This window comes from Vigna angularis, chromosome 2 (genome assembly GCF_016808095.1).
Source record: "Vigna angularis cultivar LongXiaoDou No.4 chromosome 2, ASM1680809v1, whole genome shotgun sequence".
NCBI lineage: Eukaryota > Viridiplantae > Streptophyta > Magnoliopsida > Fabales > Fabaceae > Vigna > Vigna angularis.
This window is the reverse complement of record NC_068971.1, coordinates 4577745-4598277: the sequence shown is the minus strand read 5'-3', so window position 1 is coordinate 4598277 and position 20533 is coordinate 4577745. Positions and strand designations below refer to the sequence as shown.

The window sequence follows — 20533 nt, the reverse complement described above, 5'->3', positions numbered from 1 at the left end:
TGGGTGTGACTCGCATCTCCAAATCACATGCAAGCAATTTTATTTAGTCAGAAGCGTTACCATTAGCTATTTAAGAGAGCCTTTAAGAAAATACTATTTCCACCACAATTAATCCATCTAAACCATTCCCTTCATATAAGTTTTGCACCTTGATATGAAAGTTGGCGCTTAAAATTTAAAACTGTCATATTTTGTAAAACGATACACATATATAAGTGGCTTCTTACCATGGATTCTTAAAAACTACTGATATGAACATTTGCACCAGATGAGTAGCCACACATGTAAAGCAAGTTCGTGCCTTATAATACAGTATCAACAAACAAATGATGCTATTTGTTTGTGTCCAAGGACTCAACATATAACGCAGCAGTTTTTGTTTGGAGTTTCATTTCTTTTCACTCTGACCCAAATCAGCAGTTGCTTTGGCTGCACGTGTCAACATATCTGAAACCCAAAGAGCACCTTTGGCAAAGTACCTACTGTTGGCTATAGCATTTCCAGCTGCCACAGCAGCTTTACCGGTAACTGATGCAACAACTATAGCTGTTGTCCCTGTGACTGTTGCGGCTGATTTGGTGAAGTCTGTGACATGATACTTCTCATCCACAGATTTAAAAGTTTCAATGCCTGAATTAATGGAATCAGTCAAGCCAATTTTATTGCTGAGTTCAGCAACCTTTGATGATGCTGTAGACGACACATTATGAGATTCATCAAAAGCTTTTGCCATGACAAATGCATCTTTTCCCAACACATAGCCCTTAGCCACCATTGTTTTGACAACCACCTGAGCCAGAGTTAGTGCTTCTCCAGGGGAAGAAACAAACTTATCCATGCGATCATCCTGTCAATGAAAACAACCGTTAATCAATTCTTGACCTCAAACAGCAACCACGCAAGCCACTTTTTACCATTTATAGAGGTGGATTGTTGTGAAGTTTTAGGATAAGTTGGGTTTTTCTACCAGATTCTTTTAATGATGAATTAAGGTAATATGTAACATGAAGTGATACATCAAGATAGAAATTCGTAAGCCAACTTCAAAGTGCATAAAACTTACCTCACTAAACTCATGGAGTTAACAAATTCTATCGACTATTAACTAAAATAGATGACCATACCATTAAGTAAGTTACTACTAAGGATGAGAAGGAAATAAATGCAAGAACACAAATCAAAATATGTTAGAAGCACTATATTCTTTAGTGCATGAAAGGCAAGCCACAAATTTCCAGGTACTGAGACATAGTCATGGATCTCAGTTGCATAAAAGCCTCTAGGAGACATAACATACTAGTAAGTTATGAGAAAATCCAATTTTCCAAAATATAAATTCCTATTTGGTTTAAGGATTTCACTAAAAATTACAAAAAAAGGGTCTCTTTTTCACTTTATTTCATGTTCTCCTTCAGAAACATAGAATAAAAGGTGATTGAAAACATAAAAAATAACAGCAGAAAACTTTTCTGTGAACACAATAGACCATAAATTCCCCACAATTGATACTGAACCATATTGCAGAAAAATAAAGACTGTCACTCCCCAAGTTTCAAATAACTGCTAATTATTTTTCATAATAAATAGTTTTTCATGCGTAAACCAAAGGATAAAAAATAGGACCATGATATGTTAACAACTTTTTTACAATAGATTATGTGTCACTATTTTATTGATCCGTATATTTGAAATGGACCAATCAGAAGCTACCACTACCACATAGACTGTCGTAAAAAAAGTTGTCAAAAAAAGTTGTTAAAAAAACATTTTCCTAAAAAATAACCTGAAATGTACATCATTGTTTATGAATTTTTATGAATAGGCATAAAAAAAAAAACTTCTGTCAGTTTGGTCTAACTAAAAGAAACAGGCGATTCTGAGGATTTGAGGCATACTTGTGAGATTGTAATACTGTGTTCAGGCTTTGATACATGACTACCCCAATCATCATAGTCATTTACGTAAGCTTCATAGCGTGAAATGAATATACATTGGTCCAATATCATTGATCCCTGAAACAACATTGAACCAAATATGTAGGTATTATTAACAAACAATATTCAAGTGAGAACAAATTAACAATGCCACCACTGATAAATTAATTTCTGCAACATCAGAAGATGAATTTGATTTAAAAGAGATTCAAGTAATACAGTATTTCAGTAACAAATTTCCTCTAATGCAATGGAAATTTCATAAATTATTACTTTTTATCATCCTTTCTTGAACTGTGTTAATAAAAGAACATGATGCAACAGTGATTGTCATCATTATCTACATTCTGAAGTTGAAAACATCTCGAAACAAAATTGTGAGAAACAGATGAAGGAACTCGTTGTATGTTATGTCAATCCATGATATCCTACAAGAAGGGGTAAGCAAGTAAGAGAATAAATAAGTAACTTACATTTAGCAATAGTGCAGTTTCAAGTGCATAGGCATCCCGATAAGTCACATATGCAGTAGATGCATTGTCATCAGATCTGTATCACGACAAAAAGAACTATTATTCATATTGTTTCTAAGAAACCTTGATATTGTAACTACAAAGTCGCCAAACAATGCTATCCTTTAGGCTCTGCAACTTGCAAGTATAAATCTTTCTGCAGAACTATACTGTGAAATAACGTAACATCTTTGAAGTATTCAATCCAAGCATGCCAATTGTTATTATTGAGTGATTAGGAACACAGAATACACACTCAAAACAACAGAATTTTGAATGTCCTTCAATTACCTAAGCCAGAGACTCCTATGTAACATACTGATCAAGACTTGATTTTCTACATCTGTCGCATTTTCTTATGACTTGTCTCAAATATTTACATTGGTGCTGGGAGAGATTAGATAGTAGTATGGGTGAAGCACAATCACCAAAAGGAAAATGAAGATTCTGATTCATTATGTTTATAGTCCACCATGCTAATCTGAGTGAGGGGCTCGTAGATCATATCATCTATCCTATGAAAAGGTTCAATTTTGATACCCAGAAATTTACCAGCAAAAGTAACATTACCTTATTATTTCAACATGCTCAATTAGACCACAATAAGCAAAAAAATTGTGTACATCGTTCTCTGTTGCTCTTGGAGATAAGTTTGTAACTAGAGCAGTATAACCGTCAGTATACATACTTGTCAAGTGACTCAATCTCAAAAGGGAAAAAGTAGGAGCAGGTTCAACAAATCTGCAGAAAGTAAACCAAGTAAAAAAAATTGACTGACTACTTTATAGAGGAAAAGATGTAAGGATAATTGATGTAACTTCAGAAACTGGTAGTGGGAACAGGCTTGCCTTTCCCTTTGATCTCTCCATCAACAAGGCCATGCATTGGTAGAACAAACAATGAAGATAAGCAAAACTACACTAAATGATAGAAAACATTATCTATAATTCAGTAGCATACATTATCTATCAAGAGATTGTAAATTTCAAAATATTTGGTGGTCCTCGACAGATATCAGCCACAATTTTAACGCAGAACTATACCACAGATCACATGACTATCATTTCAATTGTTTTATTTATTATTTTAAAACACAAATGAGAATGAAGACTGCCCATCAACAAAAGACATAATTTTTTTCACCCTCAAGCAAACAATGGAAACCAATCCAACTCAATCAAATTCTATAATGTTAAACTGGATATGGAATCACCACCACCGCAATTGAAAAAAACACTGATTTGATCCACAAAAGAGACAGAACAATAAACTAAAACAAAACAATCGAAAAAAAGACAACATCAATACGAGAAAACAAAAGTACTTGAAGAAAACTATAAACCAAATACCAGAAAGAGATTGAAAATGGTTATATGTTTTACCTTACAGTTGTTGTCGGCGAACTGAAGCAGGGGAAAGTTTAGAGAGAGAGAGAATGTCAGCAGATAATGAATCCAAAGTGGAATTGTTTGGTTTTGTGATTAGAGCAATGGAAAATGATAATTTGTGCAATCTCACGCGCCTGACATTTGTCTTGTGTAGCATTCTCGTTGGTTGATTATACATGCAATAGAGTACGTGGATTGTTAGTATTTTCTCAATTCAACTGGCGCGTAATACTTATTGCTGTCCTAAGAGCGTGAGTGATAAAGTTTGCGCCATTGATTTCTTCTAGATTTATTATTAGTGTGAAACTGAATTACAGTGACAGGGTTGGTAGGTGGCAAAGATTAATGCAAAAGTGAAGTGGGAGGTAAAAAGATAGCTTTTAGGCTGCTTTTAGTCTTGTGAGTTATCTCTAGGAAATAGTTTTATTTAATGCAAAAGTTATGCCTTTTTCATAAAAAAAAAAATGTAAACCCCTTTCTTCCATTTGAATTTAATTTTTTCTTTGGAGAATTCCAAATTTACTTTTTAAAAAATTAAATTATTATACAATCCCTACTTCTTGGCTGATAAAGTTATATACTATTTTGGTCCCATGTTATTTGAAATTATTACCAATTACAAATTATTAAATGTTATTTTTCTATATCTTACACAGTTTGTTATGGAGTGGAAAAAGAAGCACTATAAATTAGAGAGAATTATTGAAAAAAGATAGGAGATATCATTCAAGTGGTGCTTATAAAGAATGGATCTAGGCACCACCTTTCCCAGATGGAGTATATGTGTTTTCATGAGTGAATACTTATACATTTATTGTGTATTACAAGTATTTATTTGAATTGGACAAAAATTAATTTTGAATTAACCTTTTATATAATTGAAACTAAAACCATTAAAATTTAAAAAGAAATAAAAATATAAAATATTTAAGTTTCTTAGTGTTCTTATAGTAGGTCGAGATCTCCTTATAATATTTCATTTCACAGTTTTCACTCCTAAATATATGATTATGCCCTATTCAGCTAAATTGTAAATATAAGGTGATACAATATAATATGAAACTCAAATTTACTGTACATGATCATAAATGAACAATGCTTTTGTTTTCTAAATAATTTTCTTTTATATATGAATTTTTGTTGGAGTGAACTTACTGTAAGTTGGATCTGGTCTAATAATTTCTAAGATGTATTAATATTAGAGATAAAAAATAATTTTATTCACGTTAGTATTGTTTGAACTCATTTCATTTTGAATTTTTTTTTCATCAACTGAATTTGATTATAAATAATAATTACTTTTTCAGTTGAGTATGAAAATATATATATTGGTCATATTCATGTACTCACCATAATATCCATTCTCACTTAAAATTTTTCTTTTAATTATAAACTTTGTGCAATTATGTTTTTGTGATGTAATTAAATATTTTTTATGTCTTACATTTAAATATTTTTACTTTTTTTAATAGTTTTATTAATTGTATATTTTCTTTTTACATGATAATGTTTAATCCTTTCAATTTAAGTGTTCAATAATTATTATTAGCATATAAAAAATATATTAAGTTATTAAAGTTCAAAAACAAAAGAAATTATGTTAAATTTTAATAATTATTAGTTTAATGTTTGTTTTTTATGTGAGCAAACATTTAAAATATATTTTTTAATTTGAACATTTGTTTTTCTTTCATATGTTTTAAAATATTTTTAAATTTTATTTGCTAGATTTTATTATTATATAAATATTTTGATTCTAATAAAATTTTATTTTATATTTTAATTTGAAATAGATATAATTATAATATTTTTTAAATATTTAATATTAAAGATATAATAATATTATATTTTTAATATTAAATATTTAATAATATTATGTTTTTTTATCATATTTTTTATTATTTTATAAAAAATAATAATAGAAATTAAAGTAAAAAATAATAATATAGATACCGTATGATTATGTACCTATTACCTAATGAGAGTGTAGATGAAAAAAAATAATATCTGTAGAATTAGGATATGAGATAAAGATGATTTTTTTTCTCAAAAATAAATATAAAATAATGAAACTCATTTGTTGTCATTTTTAATTAATCATATAATTAATGTTTTAATTATTCTATTATAAGTTTTAATCATAAATCAAGATGACACATAATTTGATCCTATATATTTATAATTAATTTTTAATTATATATTTATTCAACGTAAAGAATTGTAATAGCAACACCAATTCCTAATAAGAAAAAAAATTACTTTTGATGATGATCTACCATCTTTATATCATCATATTATCAGACTCTATTCTTCTCTTCCTTATACAATTTTCTAAAAGTTCTTGTTATCACCATTTCTTTATTAACTTTTTTAATTATTTGGATGGATTCTTATTTTTCAAGATATTGATAAACTATTATATTTTTAATTTAACATTAACAAACAAAACAAAATTTTTTAGACAATGTAATTTAAACTTTTTCATTTGTCGTCGTGTTTGAATATTGATATAATAGTTATTTATACTTTTTATTGAAATATGTACACACGGTTTAAGTTTAATTAACTTAATTAACTTAAATATGTACAAAGGGTTGAGAAAGAACCTACTTTGAGATTGAGTACTTTATGAAGGCAACTTCATATTTTCCCAAATAAAGCAATTATGTGAATTTGTATCATTTCTAATATTACATTAAATATTATTTGGTAGAGAAGTAAAGATGTATTATAAAATAAATTATCTACAATTGAAAAATATTACTAATATAGTACTTAATCAATTTTGTTAGTTTTTGAAGAAAAAAAGAGTAGAGATTATAAAAGAATTTAGATTTTGTTTCATATTTAATGAGTTTCGTATATAATTATGTAATTATCAATAATTTTAAAATAATGGAAATAGCATTTAGAGGGAATACATTGAGAGCCATCACTAATAGTATTTTTAGTCCACAATTGCATAGTATGCTATTTTATATCATAGAAAAAGTAATGTATGCGTCGGCAATGCAAAGAATTTGTACACCATTGTCCAATAAAAAAATTGTCTTGTAAGTTTATTTCCTTTAAAAATTCATACCAATGATGCATTTTTATAGCTGTCAAATGAGCCCCTTTAATAAGATTTGGCTCTAGTCCATATGGGTTGGGGCCAAAAAAGCCCACAGGACCATAAAAAACTCTTCATTAAAAAAGCTCACAGGACTAAAAGCCCTATAGGCCAGGGCCAGCCCACGGGCTTTCTTTTTTACAAAATTTAACGTCCAGAAACATAATATCATCATACAAATAATCACAAATCATGTTTATTTTTTATCCAGCTTTCATTTTATCTCTGTTAGTAATAACTTATAACCATAATTGATTCATGTGTAATTATATTTTTTTGCCAATAAAATTAATTTTTTACTTCATAACTATTTCTATATTAATTAATTTAATAATAATGCTTTTAAACAATTATTCCTTAATTTTCAAATTTTGTTTTGATAATTTTTTTATCTTAATTTTGGTTTGTAAATTTGTCGGTTCAGAGATATTAACATAAAATAGGTTTAAAAGTTAAAAAAATTAATTTAATTTGTAAAATTTTGATGGACTAACGAATTTATTTATAGATGGTAATCTATTTTGTCACTAGTTTAAATCAATATCATTCAATTAAGATTTGTGATCAAAATTACATTTTTTTAATTGGTGTGAACATGTTAAAATTTTGACTTAATCACTTTTTAACTTTTTTAATTTCCCAAATTTAATAAAATTAATGTTTATTATTAATAAAGTTATATAATTCTTTTAGAATTTTTTTATAAAAGGTATAATTTAGTCATTTACATCAATTTATATATTTTTATGTATTTTCATATATTTTATATTATATTCATTTGTCTTTTTTATTAGTTTCTTATTAAGAGACATTGATGTAATTTATTTATTATTATAATTATTATAATTATTATTTATTTTATATGTTAATAATTAAATACAAAAATAATTTTAATTTTAGTGTTATAAATTATAACATTATATTTATTTAAAAATATTGTATCTATTATTTAATTACTTTCTATTACAATCGGCTCAATTATGATAAATAATTCAATAAAAATTATCTTTGTTGGATAAAGATAAGTCTGATTTTAAAATATTAATTTAATCTAAAAGGTTAAAAAAAAATCTGATTTTATAATCGCTAGAATTACATCTAGATCTTGTATACTAACATATATGATATTTATAACAATTTTGCCTAACAAGGATTTTCACTAAAAAAGTTAGTTCTTTTATTACCTGAAATTAATTTTAAACTTCATAAAGTTTGTGGTTTAATTTTTTAATGTATATATATCTATACAAAACATTCAATAAAAGAATTTTATACGACAAACTATAAAAAATAAAAAGTTTACACCGATATTAAAAATTCATCCAATCAGTAGATTTGAATTTAAAATCTATCCATAATTAATATTTCAAATATTTATATAGATATCAGAATTCGATTATTGAAAAATCAACTGTGTTACTTTTATAATTTCTTTTTTGAAATTTTTTTCATTTTCTTTTAAATAAAAGTAATAATAAAAATTTTCTTTTTTAACTTTCCAAAATAATAAAATTATATATTTAAAATATACTTATAATTAAAAAATTATTTTAAATATTTTTTTATAAAATCAATATTTATACATTTATATTTAATTAAAAAGATATTAAATATCATGTAAAATTTTTAATTTAGTTTGGGGGTTAGCTTCATCCTAACCCTATCACAACCCACTTTATGTGGGGCTTTAGGGGTTGGGGCTTTTAAAAAGCCCTCTAAGTGGGCTAGAAAATTGGGACTTGATTTTAGAATGAGTCAGGGTCAACGCATGGATCAAGGGTTCAAATGACACCTCTATGCATTTTGTTTATAATTACCAAAATATATATTTTTCACATTCAACTAAATTAAAAAAATAAAAAACTGTTGAAACCCACACGAGAAGCCTGAAATTCATCTATGATTTTGTACTTTTTAGTAAATAATAAAAATTATATTAAGAGAAATATGACTTTAGCACTAATAAGAAAGACTGTCTTGTTAGTCCTACTCAAAATATTTTTACTTAAATTCACTATTTCTATAATTGAGTTAGAGGTGTGTTCTTAAAATTTATTATAAAGGTTATAGATCAATTCAAATATTCTTTATTAATATTAAAACAAATTAAGACAGTATTTGCAGATGTAACTTAATTTCGATTTCAAATATGTTTACACTCCATTTTAAATTTTGATTTGGGCCTAATGATAAAACATAGTTCAGCGCCATAATATATTTTTGGATCATTGCATGATTGGATTTGTTATTCCAATAATATTGATGGACTAAAACCTAAAGATAATTATTATTTTAATCAAGACCTATTAATTAGTACACTTAGAAACAATTTAAATATTTTTTAAAAAATAAAATGAAAGTATATTTATAAAAACAAGGGTGTTAATAACAAAAATCAACCTCAATGGAGTTTGGGCTCCTAAGGACTGGACTTGGAAATGAAACATACCTGTAGATTTTCTTCCTCTTTTGAATGTATGTTGAAATCGATATTTATACCTTTTCTTATTACTAAGCACACATACCTATCCAAATTTCTTTAATACCTTTCTCTAGTGCCGTCAAAATGAGTTGAAACCCGTGAGCCAATCCGACTTACCACGGGTTTGAGCTGGGTTGAGTTAGAAAAAAATGCAAAAATTCTGATGCGAGCCAATTTTGACCTGGTTCACTAAGAACCCAGCTCACACAGGTTGAACCCGTGGTGGTTCGGGTTGACTCACCAACCCACATATTTTTTTTAATTAAATTAAATTAATTATTCAAATCGTATTTTTTTTATTGAAATCAAATTAATTAAATTAATTATTCAAAATGTACAACCTTTACTTAACAATAACGCCTTTCGCGCTGCCATCTTTCCAAAAGTTCTCCTCTGCAAATAAAACCCTAAGATTATAGATTGGATAATATTATAGATGGAGATAAGGAAGAAGATGCTTCATGAGAGCATAATACTGTGGATTTATCCATTTAGGACTCCAATTTAATAGATGGATAATATTATAGATGGGATAATTCAGGAATATACCATTTGTTTTATCTTGTTTTTAGACCTATCTACAAACATGACAATTTTATCTTGTGCTATATATTTTTGTTAACGGCTATATGTAGTTTCTTGGCCAAACGGTTGTGTATATCTCATTAAACTAAATTGGAAAAATTTTATGCATAGCTTAGTGTATATATATATATATATATATATATATATATATATATATATATATATATATATATATTTCTTTTGTTTCATTTTCTTTTATATCAATTGGTTCAATTATTATTGTTTTAATTTGATTGATCAAAGTAACATCTTATAAGAATCTGAGAAGAGGGTAAAAAAAAAGTTAATTAAATGCGCCAATGAGCCAACCCGTTTAACCCACCAATCGGCGGTGGGTCGGATCGAATTCGAATTTTTTCGACTCGCTAATAAATGAGCCGGGTTGGGTTGACTCATTAAATGGCCAACCCATAGTGAGTCGGGTAGGGTCGGATCAGATTACCCGTTTTGACAGCTCTACCTTTCTCTTTCATTTCCCGTTGCTAAGTAATCAATAAAATAAAGTCAAATGAGCTAACAAAACACAAAAGGTGTTAATAGAGCTACATATTACTTTTTTAATAATAAAATAAAATCAACAATAAATGAAAAATTAGACGAGAATGACGTAGTTAAGTTCTTAACCCTATATGTTTTATGTGCATTAGTTACGAACTCTATGTCGTGGTTTCTGGTGTATGAACTTCAGCATGCTATGATGTTATTTTTTCCCACAATAACAATAACAATAACAATAACAATAACAATAACAATAACAATAACAATAACAATAACAACAACAATAATAACAACAACAATAATAATAATAACAATAATAATAACAATAACAATAACAATAATAACAATAATAATAATAATAATAATAATAATAATAATAATAATAATAAGATAATAATAATGATAATAATAATAGTAATAATAATAATGATGATAATAATAATAATAATAAGGATGATGATAATAATAATAATAACGATGATGATGATGATAATAATAATGATGATAATAATAATAATAACAATAATAATGATGATGATAATAACAATAATAATAATAATAATAATAATAATAATAATAATAATAATAATAATAATAATAATAATAATAAATAAACAAATAAATAAAAATAGGAATTCACACAAAAGTTGAATATTTCATAACTATTAAAATAAAATCTCATAATGTAACTAATTATAAAAATTCAAAAGAATTCTCAAATAATTATTATAAACAATAATGAGTATCTAATTTTGCAATGCCAAATTTATTTTCAACGTTTACGATTCAACAATAAACTGGTAAGCAGCCAAGGTAAAAAGTGACTAGTAGTATTGTTGTAATAAAAGTATTAACTAGATGTCGATTGCCTACTTTTTTTACGTCATAAATCACATTTAGGCGTAGGTGGTCCATGTATCTAACGTTTAAAACCTATTAGATGTTGGCTAGTCAAAGAATAAATGTCTAACTGTACTAAGTCATTAAAAATATAAATTAAAAAGACATTTTTGTGCAAATTAGACATTAGTGGGTCAAAGTTTGACGTTTAGTGGTGTTCAAATTAATAAAAAAATTAAGCACAAAGTAATTTAAGAGATTCATTAGACGTCGACTATATAGGTAATCTGATTTCTAATAGGTATATGACGTTGGTGTTGGGTAACCAACGACATGTCCTTTTATGAAAAAAATAGTGAGAAAGAACATTTCACTCAATGTTTTTGTGCACTCCTTCTTTAGTACGTTTCAAACGTCTCCAGCAAAGCTTTCGACGACCACCAAATGTAACGTTTCTGTTAGACAATTTTCACTATATTCAACATTTTCTTCCACTTAAGAGAAATGTTCGTTGATTGAATACTTTATGTATGATTTTCTTTCATTTTGACCAATTGGTTTCATGCATAAACACAATTTGTGTTGGAATAATCGGTACCGTTATAGAGTCGCGCAGCGGAATAAAATATAGATGGCAGAAAGCGTGTAACGATCACAACACAAGTTAAAATAGTCGGTTTCAAAAATTGATTTTCTTAGCGAACTTTTATCGAACAGTTGATGTGCTAAGAGTTTTAGGAATCAAGAAAATCAACACAGAATTTTTATCCTAGTTCGAATCAAAAGATTCTACGTCCAGTCGTTAATCACTTTAAATAATGATTAACCTTTTTCACTAAAAATATAGTTTGTAGATTACAATCAGATAATCAAAATAAGCAAAGAATAGAAAACACCTTCCTTCGACAAATGAACGGAAGAACCTGCTCAGCCAACTTGAAGAGAACCGCTCCGACCTTTGACACACAAAACGCGAGCTTCTCCTATTCACAAGACCAGGCAAGAGCACTCTATCACTTTGAGAACTTCCTCAGACAAACTGTATTCTCAAAATGGCATAGATCCTTTTCACTCACAGAGAGCTTCCCTTAGGCACAAAGCTCTAATACTCTCAATTGAAAAGTTCTTTCTAAGAGCTGTGAAGACCTCTATTTATAAGACTAGTTTCGTACAGGGTCAAAAACTGAAAAGACATCTCCCAACTGCCACTGATAATCGATTATCAAAAGTGATAATCGATTATTTGTGTCCGTTATGGGGTTTTCAAAAAGTGATAATCGATTATCCTGAGCAATAATCGATTATTCAAGAGACTTTGACATAATTAAATGAAACAGTGATAATCGATTATTCTGTGTAATAATCGATTATTTACGCAAGCAACTCTCTTTTAAACTGGCTCGTGATAATCGATTATTCCTCTTGATAATCGATTATTTGTGCAATGACTCACTAAATACGAAAACTTCTAAGAGTTTTTACATCATTACATTTTATCCTATACATTTGTTTCTACAAAATGCGTTTAACAAAGATGCATTTAGAGTCTTCAATTCTTCAGCTTTTATCATCATCAAAATTTCACAGTAGCTTCAAGATACCAATGCTCCTCATTGGTAACAATTTGAAGCATCATCGAGTCCTTTTTTCTCCCTTACCGACAATGACTCATTACCTCGGTTGCAAATCCACCCTCAAGGTTAGTTTCGGTTTTGCTTTTTTATGTATATTGTACTTTGTTTATAAATTGGTTGTTGCACTTTCATCTTGGATATATACCACGGGGTTTGCAAAATTTCACAGTTTGTTTGGGTTTTGTGTTATATATTGTACTTTGTCTCTTATGCTTTGTACGTGACTTTAGTTATATTTTGTCTTCATCTTTTAGTGTGATTTTTGGCATTTTATTTTTTATTAAAATTTTAAAATATTTGTTGTATGAAATGATAGTTAAACAATGAGTGATTTAATTCCCATTTGAGATTTAACACAAATGATTAAACTTTTAATCGTTTGTACTAAATCTCAAATTATTTGATCGAACAGTTTCGAAAAATTATTTTTCATAATTTGCTATAATTTGTACTTGGAGTATATGGATAAATTTGATAAAATTTTGGATGAGATCATTTTGTATTGTTCTTCTGATGAAGTTTGTTACAAACATATTATGAATCGAAGCTGGATGGAATGTCATATCAGTGAAGAGTATGAAAATGAAATTTCCAAGTTCTTGCAATATGTTTAAGAACACGCAAACTCTACAAATAGGACATATTTTTTGTCATTGTGTTCAGTGTCTTAATCAAATACGTCAAGATTTGGGCAAAATGCATGATCATTTATTCATTTATAGTATCATGAGGAGTTATACAATTTGGACATGACATGGAGAAGTATTATACAAGCCTACAACATGATGAGGAACAAATTATGTAGACGAATAAATGAGTGGCCATTTAGAGGATATGGTATGTGATGTTGGTGAAGAAAGTTTTGGAGGAGCTTATTATTTGTATGATTCTCTTAAGAACAATTCAGAGGATGAGTTGTATCCAGGATACTCCAAATTTACATGCTTGTTGCCAATTTTGAAACTGTTTAGTTTAAAAGTAAGAAATTGATGAATCGATAAAAGTTTCACAAAATTGTTGGAATTACTGAAAGAGATGCTTCTAGAATATAACACGTTACCTATCCATAATTATGAGGTGAAGAAAATTCTACGTCCAATGAGTTTGGAATACCAAAAGATACATACAAGTTCCAAAGATTGTATATTGTACAAAGATGAGTATGCTTCATTGAAGGTGTGTCCCACATGTGGTTTATCGTAGTTTAAAAAGAAAGTTGATGGAAATAATAGTGTTGAAGACAATGATGGTCCACTGAGGTGATGTGATACTTGCCTGTAATACCTAGGTTGAAATGATTTTTTCCATTGAAGAATATGCGAAGAATCTTAAACGGCATGTTGATGGAAGAAAGTGTGATAATATTATTTGACACCTAAGTGATTCCCCAAAATGGAAGAAGATTGATGAAACATTTCCATAATTTGGTATGAAGCCAAGAAACTTAAGACTTGCACTAGCTACTGATGATATGAATCCTTATGGGAGCTTAAGTAAGAAACCTAATTCATGGTACAACAAATTCAAATACTATATTCAAATATTGGAACTCATTGATCTTTAAATTATTAATTTCCGTATGTCAAGTTATGACCTGAATATTTGATTATTTTCTTTGTCATGTTTAAGGTAACAAGAAGCCATATTCATGAGTATGTGACTACTATGTCATGCCTTAGATCAAAACCATCATTTGAGTAGGAATTAGAGATGATTGGACTAAGGTAATAATACATATATTTCACATATTGCGAATCATATTGAATTAAAACATAATGAAGTTGTGTTATTTTTATAGTGCTTCAAGAATCCATCACTAATAATAGTGGACACAATGGAAAAAATACGACAGGAATGAGTTGCATTTCTTTTGGAGCGATGGAGTTAGGACTTACACACCATAACAATAATTGTTTTTTTTCTTGAAGACATACATTAGTTTAATTTTAATACTTTTAGTTTTGATAGCTCTAGTTTATAATTTTAGTTTTGATCAATTCATACTTTAAACTTTAAATTATGTTGGTTTTCTGCTTTTTGAAGTTTAGTAAAATTGTAAAAGCAAATAAATTATTTTAAAAAACTGACCGTTGATATTTATAATGCATTAACGAACATCAATTGACATCGACTAAAATAAGGATTGATGTCAATTTGTCTTATTTTTTTTATTTTTAAAAATTTGCACTCAATACTCCATGTGAATGTCATCATTGAACGTCAATTGGCCTAAGAACTAATGTTCATTCGATGTTACTATTTTATTTCAACTTCAAATTAAAATTTTCGACTAAAATGTCAAAGTTTACATTAATATCAAAGATAAAAAAAGAACTAACATCAGAACTTGTTATTTTAATAATAATTTAATCAAATAAAAAAATAACACATAAATAGTTAACTAAATGCAATTATGATCATGCAAAGATTTTGATGTGCAATTATGATTATCCAAATACTTTTAGGTACAAGTTGACATCTTAATATCTTTCTAAAATAAACTTTTAAGTTAAAATTAGACTTTTCACTTTTTTAAGCTTGATTGATCTTTAAGCCATACATGTATAGAGACACCGGCCAAATTTCTCATTCAAAATCACATGAAGTACGTTTCATAGTATATAGCTATTCTTAAAAAGAAGAGTTTTGACAATTAACCCGATACCTAATCTATCCATGTAACACACATATATACAAAAGGAAGAATTTGGCAGCTTTTAAGAATTGCTCTTACAAAAACTAGATCCACGTCTTGAACATTTTAATTTATGAATCAATGGACCAACAAAAAGTTGCTGAACTTTCAGCAGACCTCTACTCATTGTCAAGTAAAAACATCAACTTCTAGTGTACTGATAAAAAGGGAAAACAACAACATGAACTTCTAGTATATAGATTTGATTGTTTTTAAGATATATGGATGAATGAAAAGATAAAAAAATAAGAAGTGTGGTAGGGTAAGTTTGTAAAATGTATTTGAAGGAGATAGAAAAGAAGAAATGTAAGTAATAATTGATAGGGTTATGATTGGACCACATCGAAGTTGGAGCCATGGTGCAGTGCAGGACAGATGATGGAACAAGCCTTGGATTGCAATGCAAATGTTTGTACGTCTTTTCAATTACTCACTCTGACACTCACATATACACTTGCATCTTTGTCTGTACGCTCTCTTAAATTACCACTGTGCTATCACACGCACTCTTAAAAACTACCTTCTTTGGAAATCTATACTACACCCTACACTTACACACCTATATTACAACCACAATCTTTCAAACATCTACGTTCCAAAATCAAATATGCTTTCACTTTATCTATATATAATCACTTTTTTTATAAATTGCACGTTTCACTTTTCGCGGAGTGAAAACTTTAATCTGATATCCCTTTTAATACTTTAGAAATTTTGTATGCTGGCTCAATTTGTTATAGATTGATAAGGAAAGTGAATTGGTTTATATTTTGTTTTTTATTTTATATATGCTCATACAATAAAAAAGAATTAATTTGGCTTATTATTTTTTAAGAGTTGGATTTAGTTTTAAAACTTAGGTGTGAAATTATAATTTATTTTTGTCCTACACTTTAAATTATTTGATCATCAATTTTAACTTTTTTTTAACATATTTATTAGTTATTAAATAGTATTCGAAGCTTGCATGTGATATGTCGATGTAAATAACTCAAATGCATGAATACATAAAAAAATTAACATTATTAAGTTAATAAGATTATTGTTGTGTTTTAAAGTATATGAAGCAAAAGAATGAAAGAGAAACTGATATATTTTATTGAACATAAGCCGTAAATATTATAGTATATAATTTGTAACCAACTTTGAAAAATATCTCCTAAACTAATTAATTAAATAGTGCATAAAATCTTTCTAAGAAATAAGATAGAAATATATTTTTATTTAACTGCTTTGACTACTTCGACCAAATACTGTTTGAGTTACCAAATTCCAACAATCTCCTCCTTGACTCAAAGTCAGCATATGCTAAATTTTTTCGTCCTTGATCGTAATATCTAAAGTTCTTTCATATCTAAAGTTCTTTCACTTTTGGAAATCTTGATCAAATTTTTTTCTTAGTTTTCAAGTCCTTACAATCTTCTGCAACTTCTTCATCTACTTGTGGTTGTTCTTTTAGCTTTTCCGCATTTTCAGCTTCTGCTTCGGAAAGAGTTGTCTTAAGCTGCTCTTCTTCCTCTAATTTTTTTGGTTCATTTTGACTTTCACCAACTTTAACACCCACTAGGTCTACTTTCTTGTCATTCAGAGATGGGGTTTTTTTAGGTCCTTTGAAATCCTGTAGTTTGTTTGTTGCTCTCCAAGATTTATCTTTTGGAAAAGGCAACCTTGTTTTTTTTTTTCATATTGCAAAGTTACGCATACGAATGATTTCTCTTCCAGTTGAGGAAGCCCTTGTACCTGCATATTGTCTTCAACCTTGTGCACAACAAACTGCTCTTCATCAATCTAATTCAAAGCAAAACTCTTGCCTTTCATTTGAACTCTGAATAATTCTTTATCATCTGAATCTTTAATCATGCAGGTTTTATCTTCAAATATAACTTTATAGCCTTTCTCTAGAAGTTGGCCAACACTCAACAAGTTTTGATCAATTTCAGGAACGTATAGAACATCAATAATTAATTTCAAACCTGTGCAACCTTCGATCACGATGGTTCCTTTGTCCTTCACTACTATTTTTGCTCCGTTTCCAATTCTGACATTTGTGTTGTAGGTTGCATCAAGATCTTTGAATAATTCTTTATTGTAAGTCATGTGGTTCGTGCAACCACTATCAATTAGCCAACTTTTTGTTGATCTTGCAGTGGCAAAGCAAGAAACAACAAAAAGATCTTCTTCTTCACCCTATTCAACAACAACTTGCACATTCTCTTATATCTTTGATGACTTGCAAATTTTCTCCACATGCTCTAATTGTCCGCATTTATGGCATTTCACATCTGGCCTTCACTAACACTTTGTATGTGAATGATTGTTTTTCTTACAAAAAGGACATGATGGAAAAATATGAGAGGATTTGCTGTCATTTTTGTGGTTGAAACTTCCTGACTTACCCTTTTTTTTTTCCAGAAATTTAGCTATCAAAGCCCTTTCAATATGACCTTCTTCTCTCATGAGTCTTCTTTGTTCTGGAGCCTAAAGTACGGTCAAAAGTTCCGCCAAGGTAATAGTAGAAAGATCTTTTGAAATCTCCAAGGAAGTCAATGTGGCTTCATATTGTTACAAGTATTTTTTGAACAATTCGAGAATCAGGAATATCAGTGCCAAAAAGACATATCTCGTTTGCAACGCCGAGAAGCTTGTCCGCATAATCTTTGATTGTCTCTGAATCTTTCATCCTTTGCATCTCAAGTTCTCAAACTAGATTCAAAGCTTGCATTCCTTTGATTCTCTAACTACCTTCATACTCTTCCTTCAAAAACTTCCAGATTTCATGTCATTTTCAACATCATTATTCTATTCAAAATGACTAAAGATACGGCTATGAACAAAATTGATTTGACTTTGGATTTTCGAAGCCTCTTTTCTTTGTGACTTTTCATTTGAGCAACCGTAGGATTATTTGGCAAGGGAGGCACTTCGTAGTCCTCTTCTACTTCTTCCCATACATCGTTAGCATCTAGATATGCTTCCATTTTGACAACCCACATTTGATAGTTTTGTCCATTAAATACAGGTACATAAACGGTAGTAAAAGATGTTTGAGATTCCATCTTATGTGTGGTGGCTATTTTGTGGTTGTAGGTGTTTGTGGGTTATATCACAAATCTCGTAAGATCCTTTTTGCTCTTGATACCAATTGTTGTGTTTTAAAGTATATGAGGCAAAAGAATGAAAGGGAAACTGATATATTTTATTGAGCATAAGCCGTAAATATTTATACTACATAATTTGTAACCAACTTTGAAAAATATCTCCTAAACTAATTAATTAAATAATGCATAAAATCTTTCTAAGAAATAGGATAGAAATATATTTTTATTTAACTGCTTTGACTACTTCAACCAAATGATGTTTGAGTCACAAAATTCCAACAATTATATCCATTCATTTCTGAAGTTTGAGACATGAACAAATCCTAATTTCGCATATAAGTTTATAAACTAAAAATATATTTAATCATTTTTCTAATAATACAATTAATATGTTTAGTTAAAGGGTATTGTTGGATAAATTATTTGTAAGGGAGATCCAATTGCAAAATAACATGTGTGAGCAATATTCAAATTGTGAGGAGAGTGTGACACACCTTTTTTTTACCAGTAGAGTATCATAAAGGGTGTGAAATATGCGTGATAGATGGATGAGAGTGTCTTTGGTGCATCATAATCAACCTAGGACTAATTTTCATCATTTTTACCTCTTTAACCTAAATAGTAACCAAAATCTTATTGGGAAAGGTAGTGAATAACAATTAATTAGAAACTTTAGAAAAATAAAAATAGGATGAGTTTTATGCAAAGGAAGATGAACCTAGAAGAAATTTTTAGTTTAGTCCAACTGAAAATGTGGTATTAGATGAAACAAAAAATCCCAAGTTAATTTCTCTTATATGTGTTAGATATATTATCTTTATTTTATATTTATCTTTTATTTTAGTTAGTTTGTTTTTAATTCTTATTTATATTTTGGGCTTAAACCTATATTTCTTTTATTATAAATAAATAACTCTATGTGTATATTCAATACAAGGAAAATTAATCCCATACATAATTTTCATTATATTCAACATGGTATCTAGAGTTTAACGTTCTTTTGAGGAAAAATTCTTGTTGTCTCTACCACTACACTAGTCGTTGCCGGCGGCAGTGCCATTTACTTTGTTTGCGACGCTGCCGCTGCCACTACTAAAGTTCTAGTTTTGACCAATGATCACATGATTTTGATTGTCTCGACCAAGAAACCACCATGCCATCAACTACGCCTTCGTCGGAGCTCATACGCGCTCTTAACGCCTTTTAAAGATGTGGATTTGCTTCATTTTACATCGTGCATGGTGACATGTCTAGTAGCAATTTAGAGCATCGGTGTTGCTTGTTTTCCTCTTTCAAGTTCAGTGTACGTTGATGCACGTCTCGTCTCCTCTCAGGCGACTATTCCGAGCATTGAGGTTGCTCTTTTTCCTTTTTCAAGTGTCTTGATTGGAAATCTTGGATTTTTTTGGTTTTTATCTCCTGTTCATCCATGACTTCTTACACTGTCGTCTCTTCTGACCTCCCTTTTGTCACCGTTGCGTTTGACTCGTCCATATATGCTTTTTTTCCCATAGAAAATATGACTTTTGTTAGTTTATTTATAGCTGTGATGGCTCTCCAACAATGACCCTTTATCCACTGAATGTCAACAATGAATTCTTCAACAACGATTTGCAAGAAGAGATTTACATAGAGCAACCTCTCAGATTTGTTGCTCAGGAAAAGTTTTTGGGTTGGTATTTTGTCTTCCATATCGTCTTGTAAATCATTAGGAATTTGGTGTCACTCGAGTGTAGAAGAAAAAATTTTCACTAA

General features: G+C 28.9%; 2 protein-coding genes across 4 annotated transcripts; both read right to left on the bottom strand.

The window, feature by feature from the left end:
* Nucleotides 1-155: 155 nt before the first annotated feature.
* Nucleotides 156-3984, bottom strand: LOC108326777 (binding partner of ACD11 1). 3 transcript variants are annotated; one of them, XM_017560331.2, is made up of 5 exons: nucleotides 3829-3984; nucleotides 3017-3187; nucleotides 2408-2483; nucleotides 1896-2012; nucleotides 156-847 (listed from the first exon to the last, which is right to left on the bottom strand). In XM_017560331.2, the coding sequence occupies exons 2-5, from the start codon at nucleotides 3130-3132 to the stop codon at nucleotides 389-391; spliced, it is 768 nt and encodes a 255-aa protein (XP_017415820.1). In that variant the 5' UTR covers nucleotides 3133-3187; nucleotides 3829-3984; the 3' UTR covers nucleotides 156-388. The 3 variants fall into 3 exon arrangements, with proteins under 3 accessions (XP_017415820.1, XP_017415822.1, XP_017415821.1); XM_017560333.2 differs by lacking the exon at nucleotides 3829-3984 and adding an exon at nucleotides 3265-3803; XM_017560332.2 differs by lacking the exon at nucleotides 3829-3984 and adding an exon at nucleotides 3295-3803.
* A 13080-nt stretch (nucleotides 3985-17064) lies between these two features.
* Nucleotides 17065-18369, bottom strand: LOC108327168 (uncharacterized). The gene is made up of 4 exons (XM_017560899.1): nucleotides 18247-18369; nucleotides 17565-17867; nucleotides 17385-17468; nucleotides 17065-17298 (listed from the first exon to the last, which is right to left on the bottom strand). The coding sequence occupies exons 1-4, from the start codon at nucleotides 18367-18369 to the stop codon at nucleotides 17065-17067; spliced, it is 744 nt and encodes a 247-aa protein (XP_017416388.1).
* Nucleotides 18370-20533: the final 2164 nt, after the last annotated feature.

Coding starts and splice junctions, on each gene's coding strand:
- LOC108326777 (XM_017560331.2), bottom strand. CDS start 3,132: ATGTATACTGACGGTTATACTGCTCTAGTTACAAACTTATCTCCAAGA. Junction 2,013..2,407: donor AAACTGCACTATTGCTAAAT/GTAAGTTACTTA, acceptor ATGTTGTTTCAG/GGATCAATGATATTGGACCA. Junction 848..1,895: donor ACAGTATTACAATCTCACAA/GTATGCCTCAAA, acceptor TTTCATTGACAG/GATGATCGCATGGATAAGTT.
- LOC108327168 (XM_017560899.1), bottom strand. CDS start 18,369: ATGCAAAGGATGAAAGATTCAGAGACAATCAAAGATTATGCGGACAAG. Junction 17,868..18,246: donor GAATTGTTCAAAAAATACTT/GTAACAATATGA, acceptor GTTGTTGAATAG/GGTGAAGAAGAAGATCTTTT. Junction 17,469..17,564: donor TTCTAGAGAAAGGCTATAAA/GTTATATTTGAA, acceptor GCTTTGAATTAG/ATTGATGAAGAGCAGTTTGT.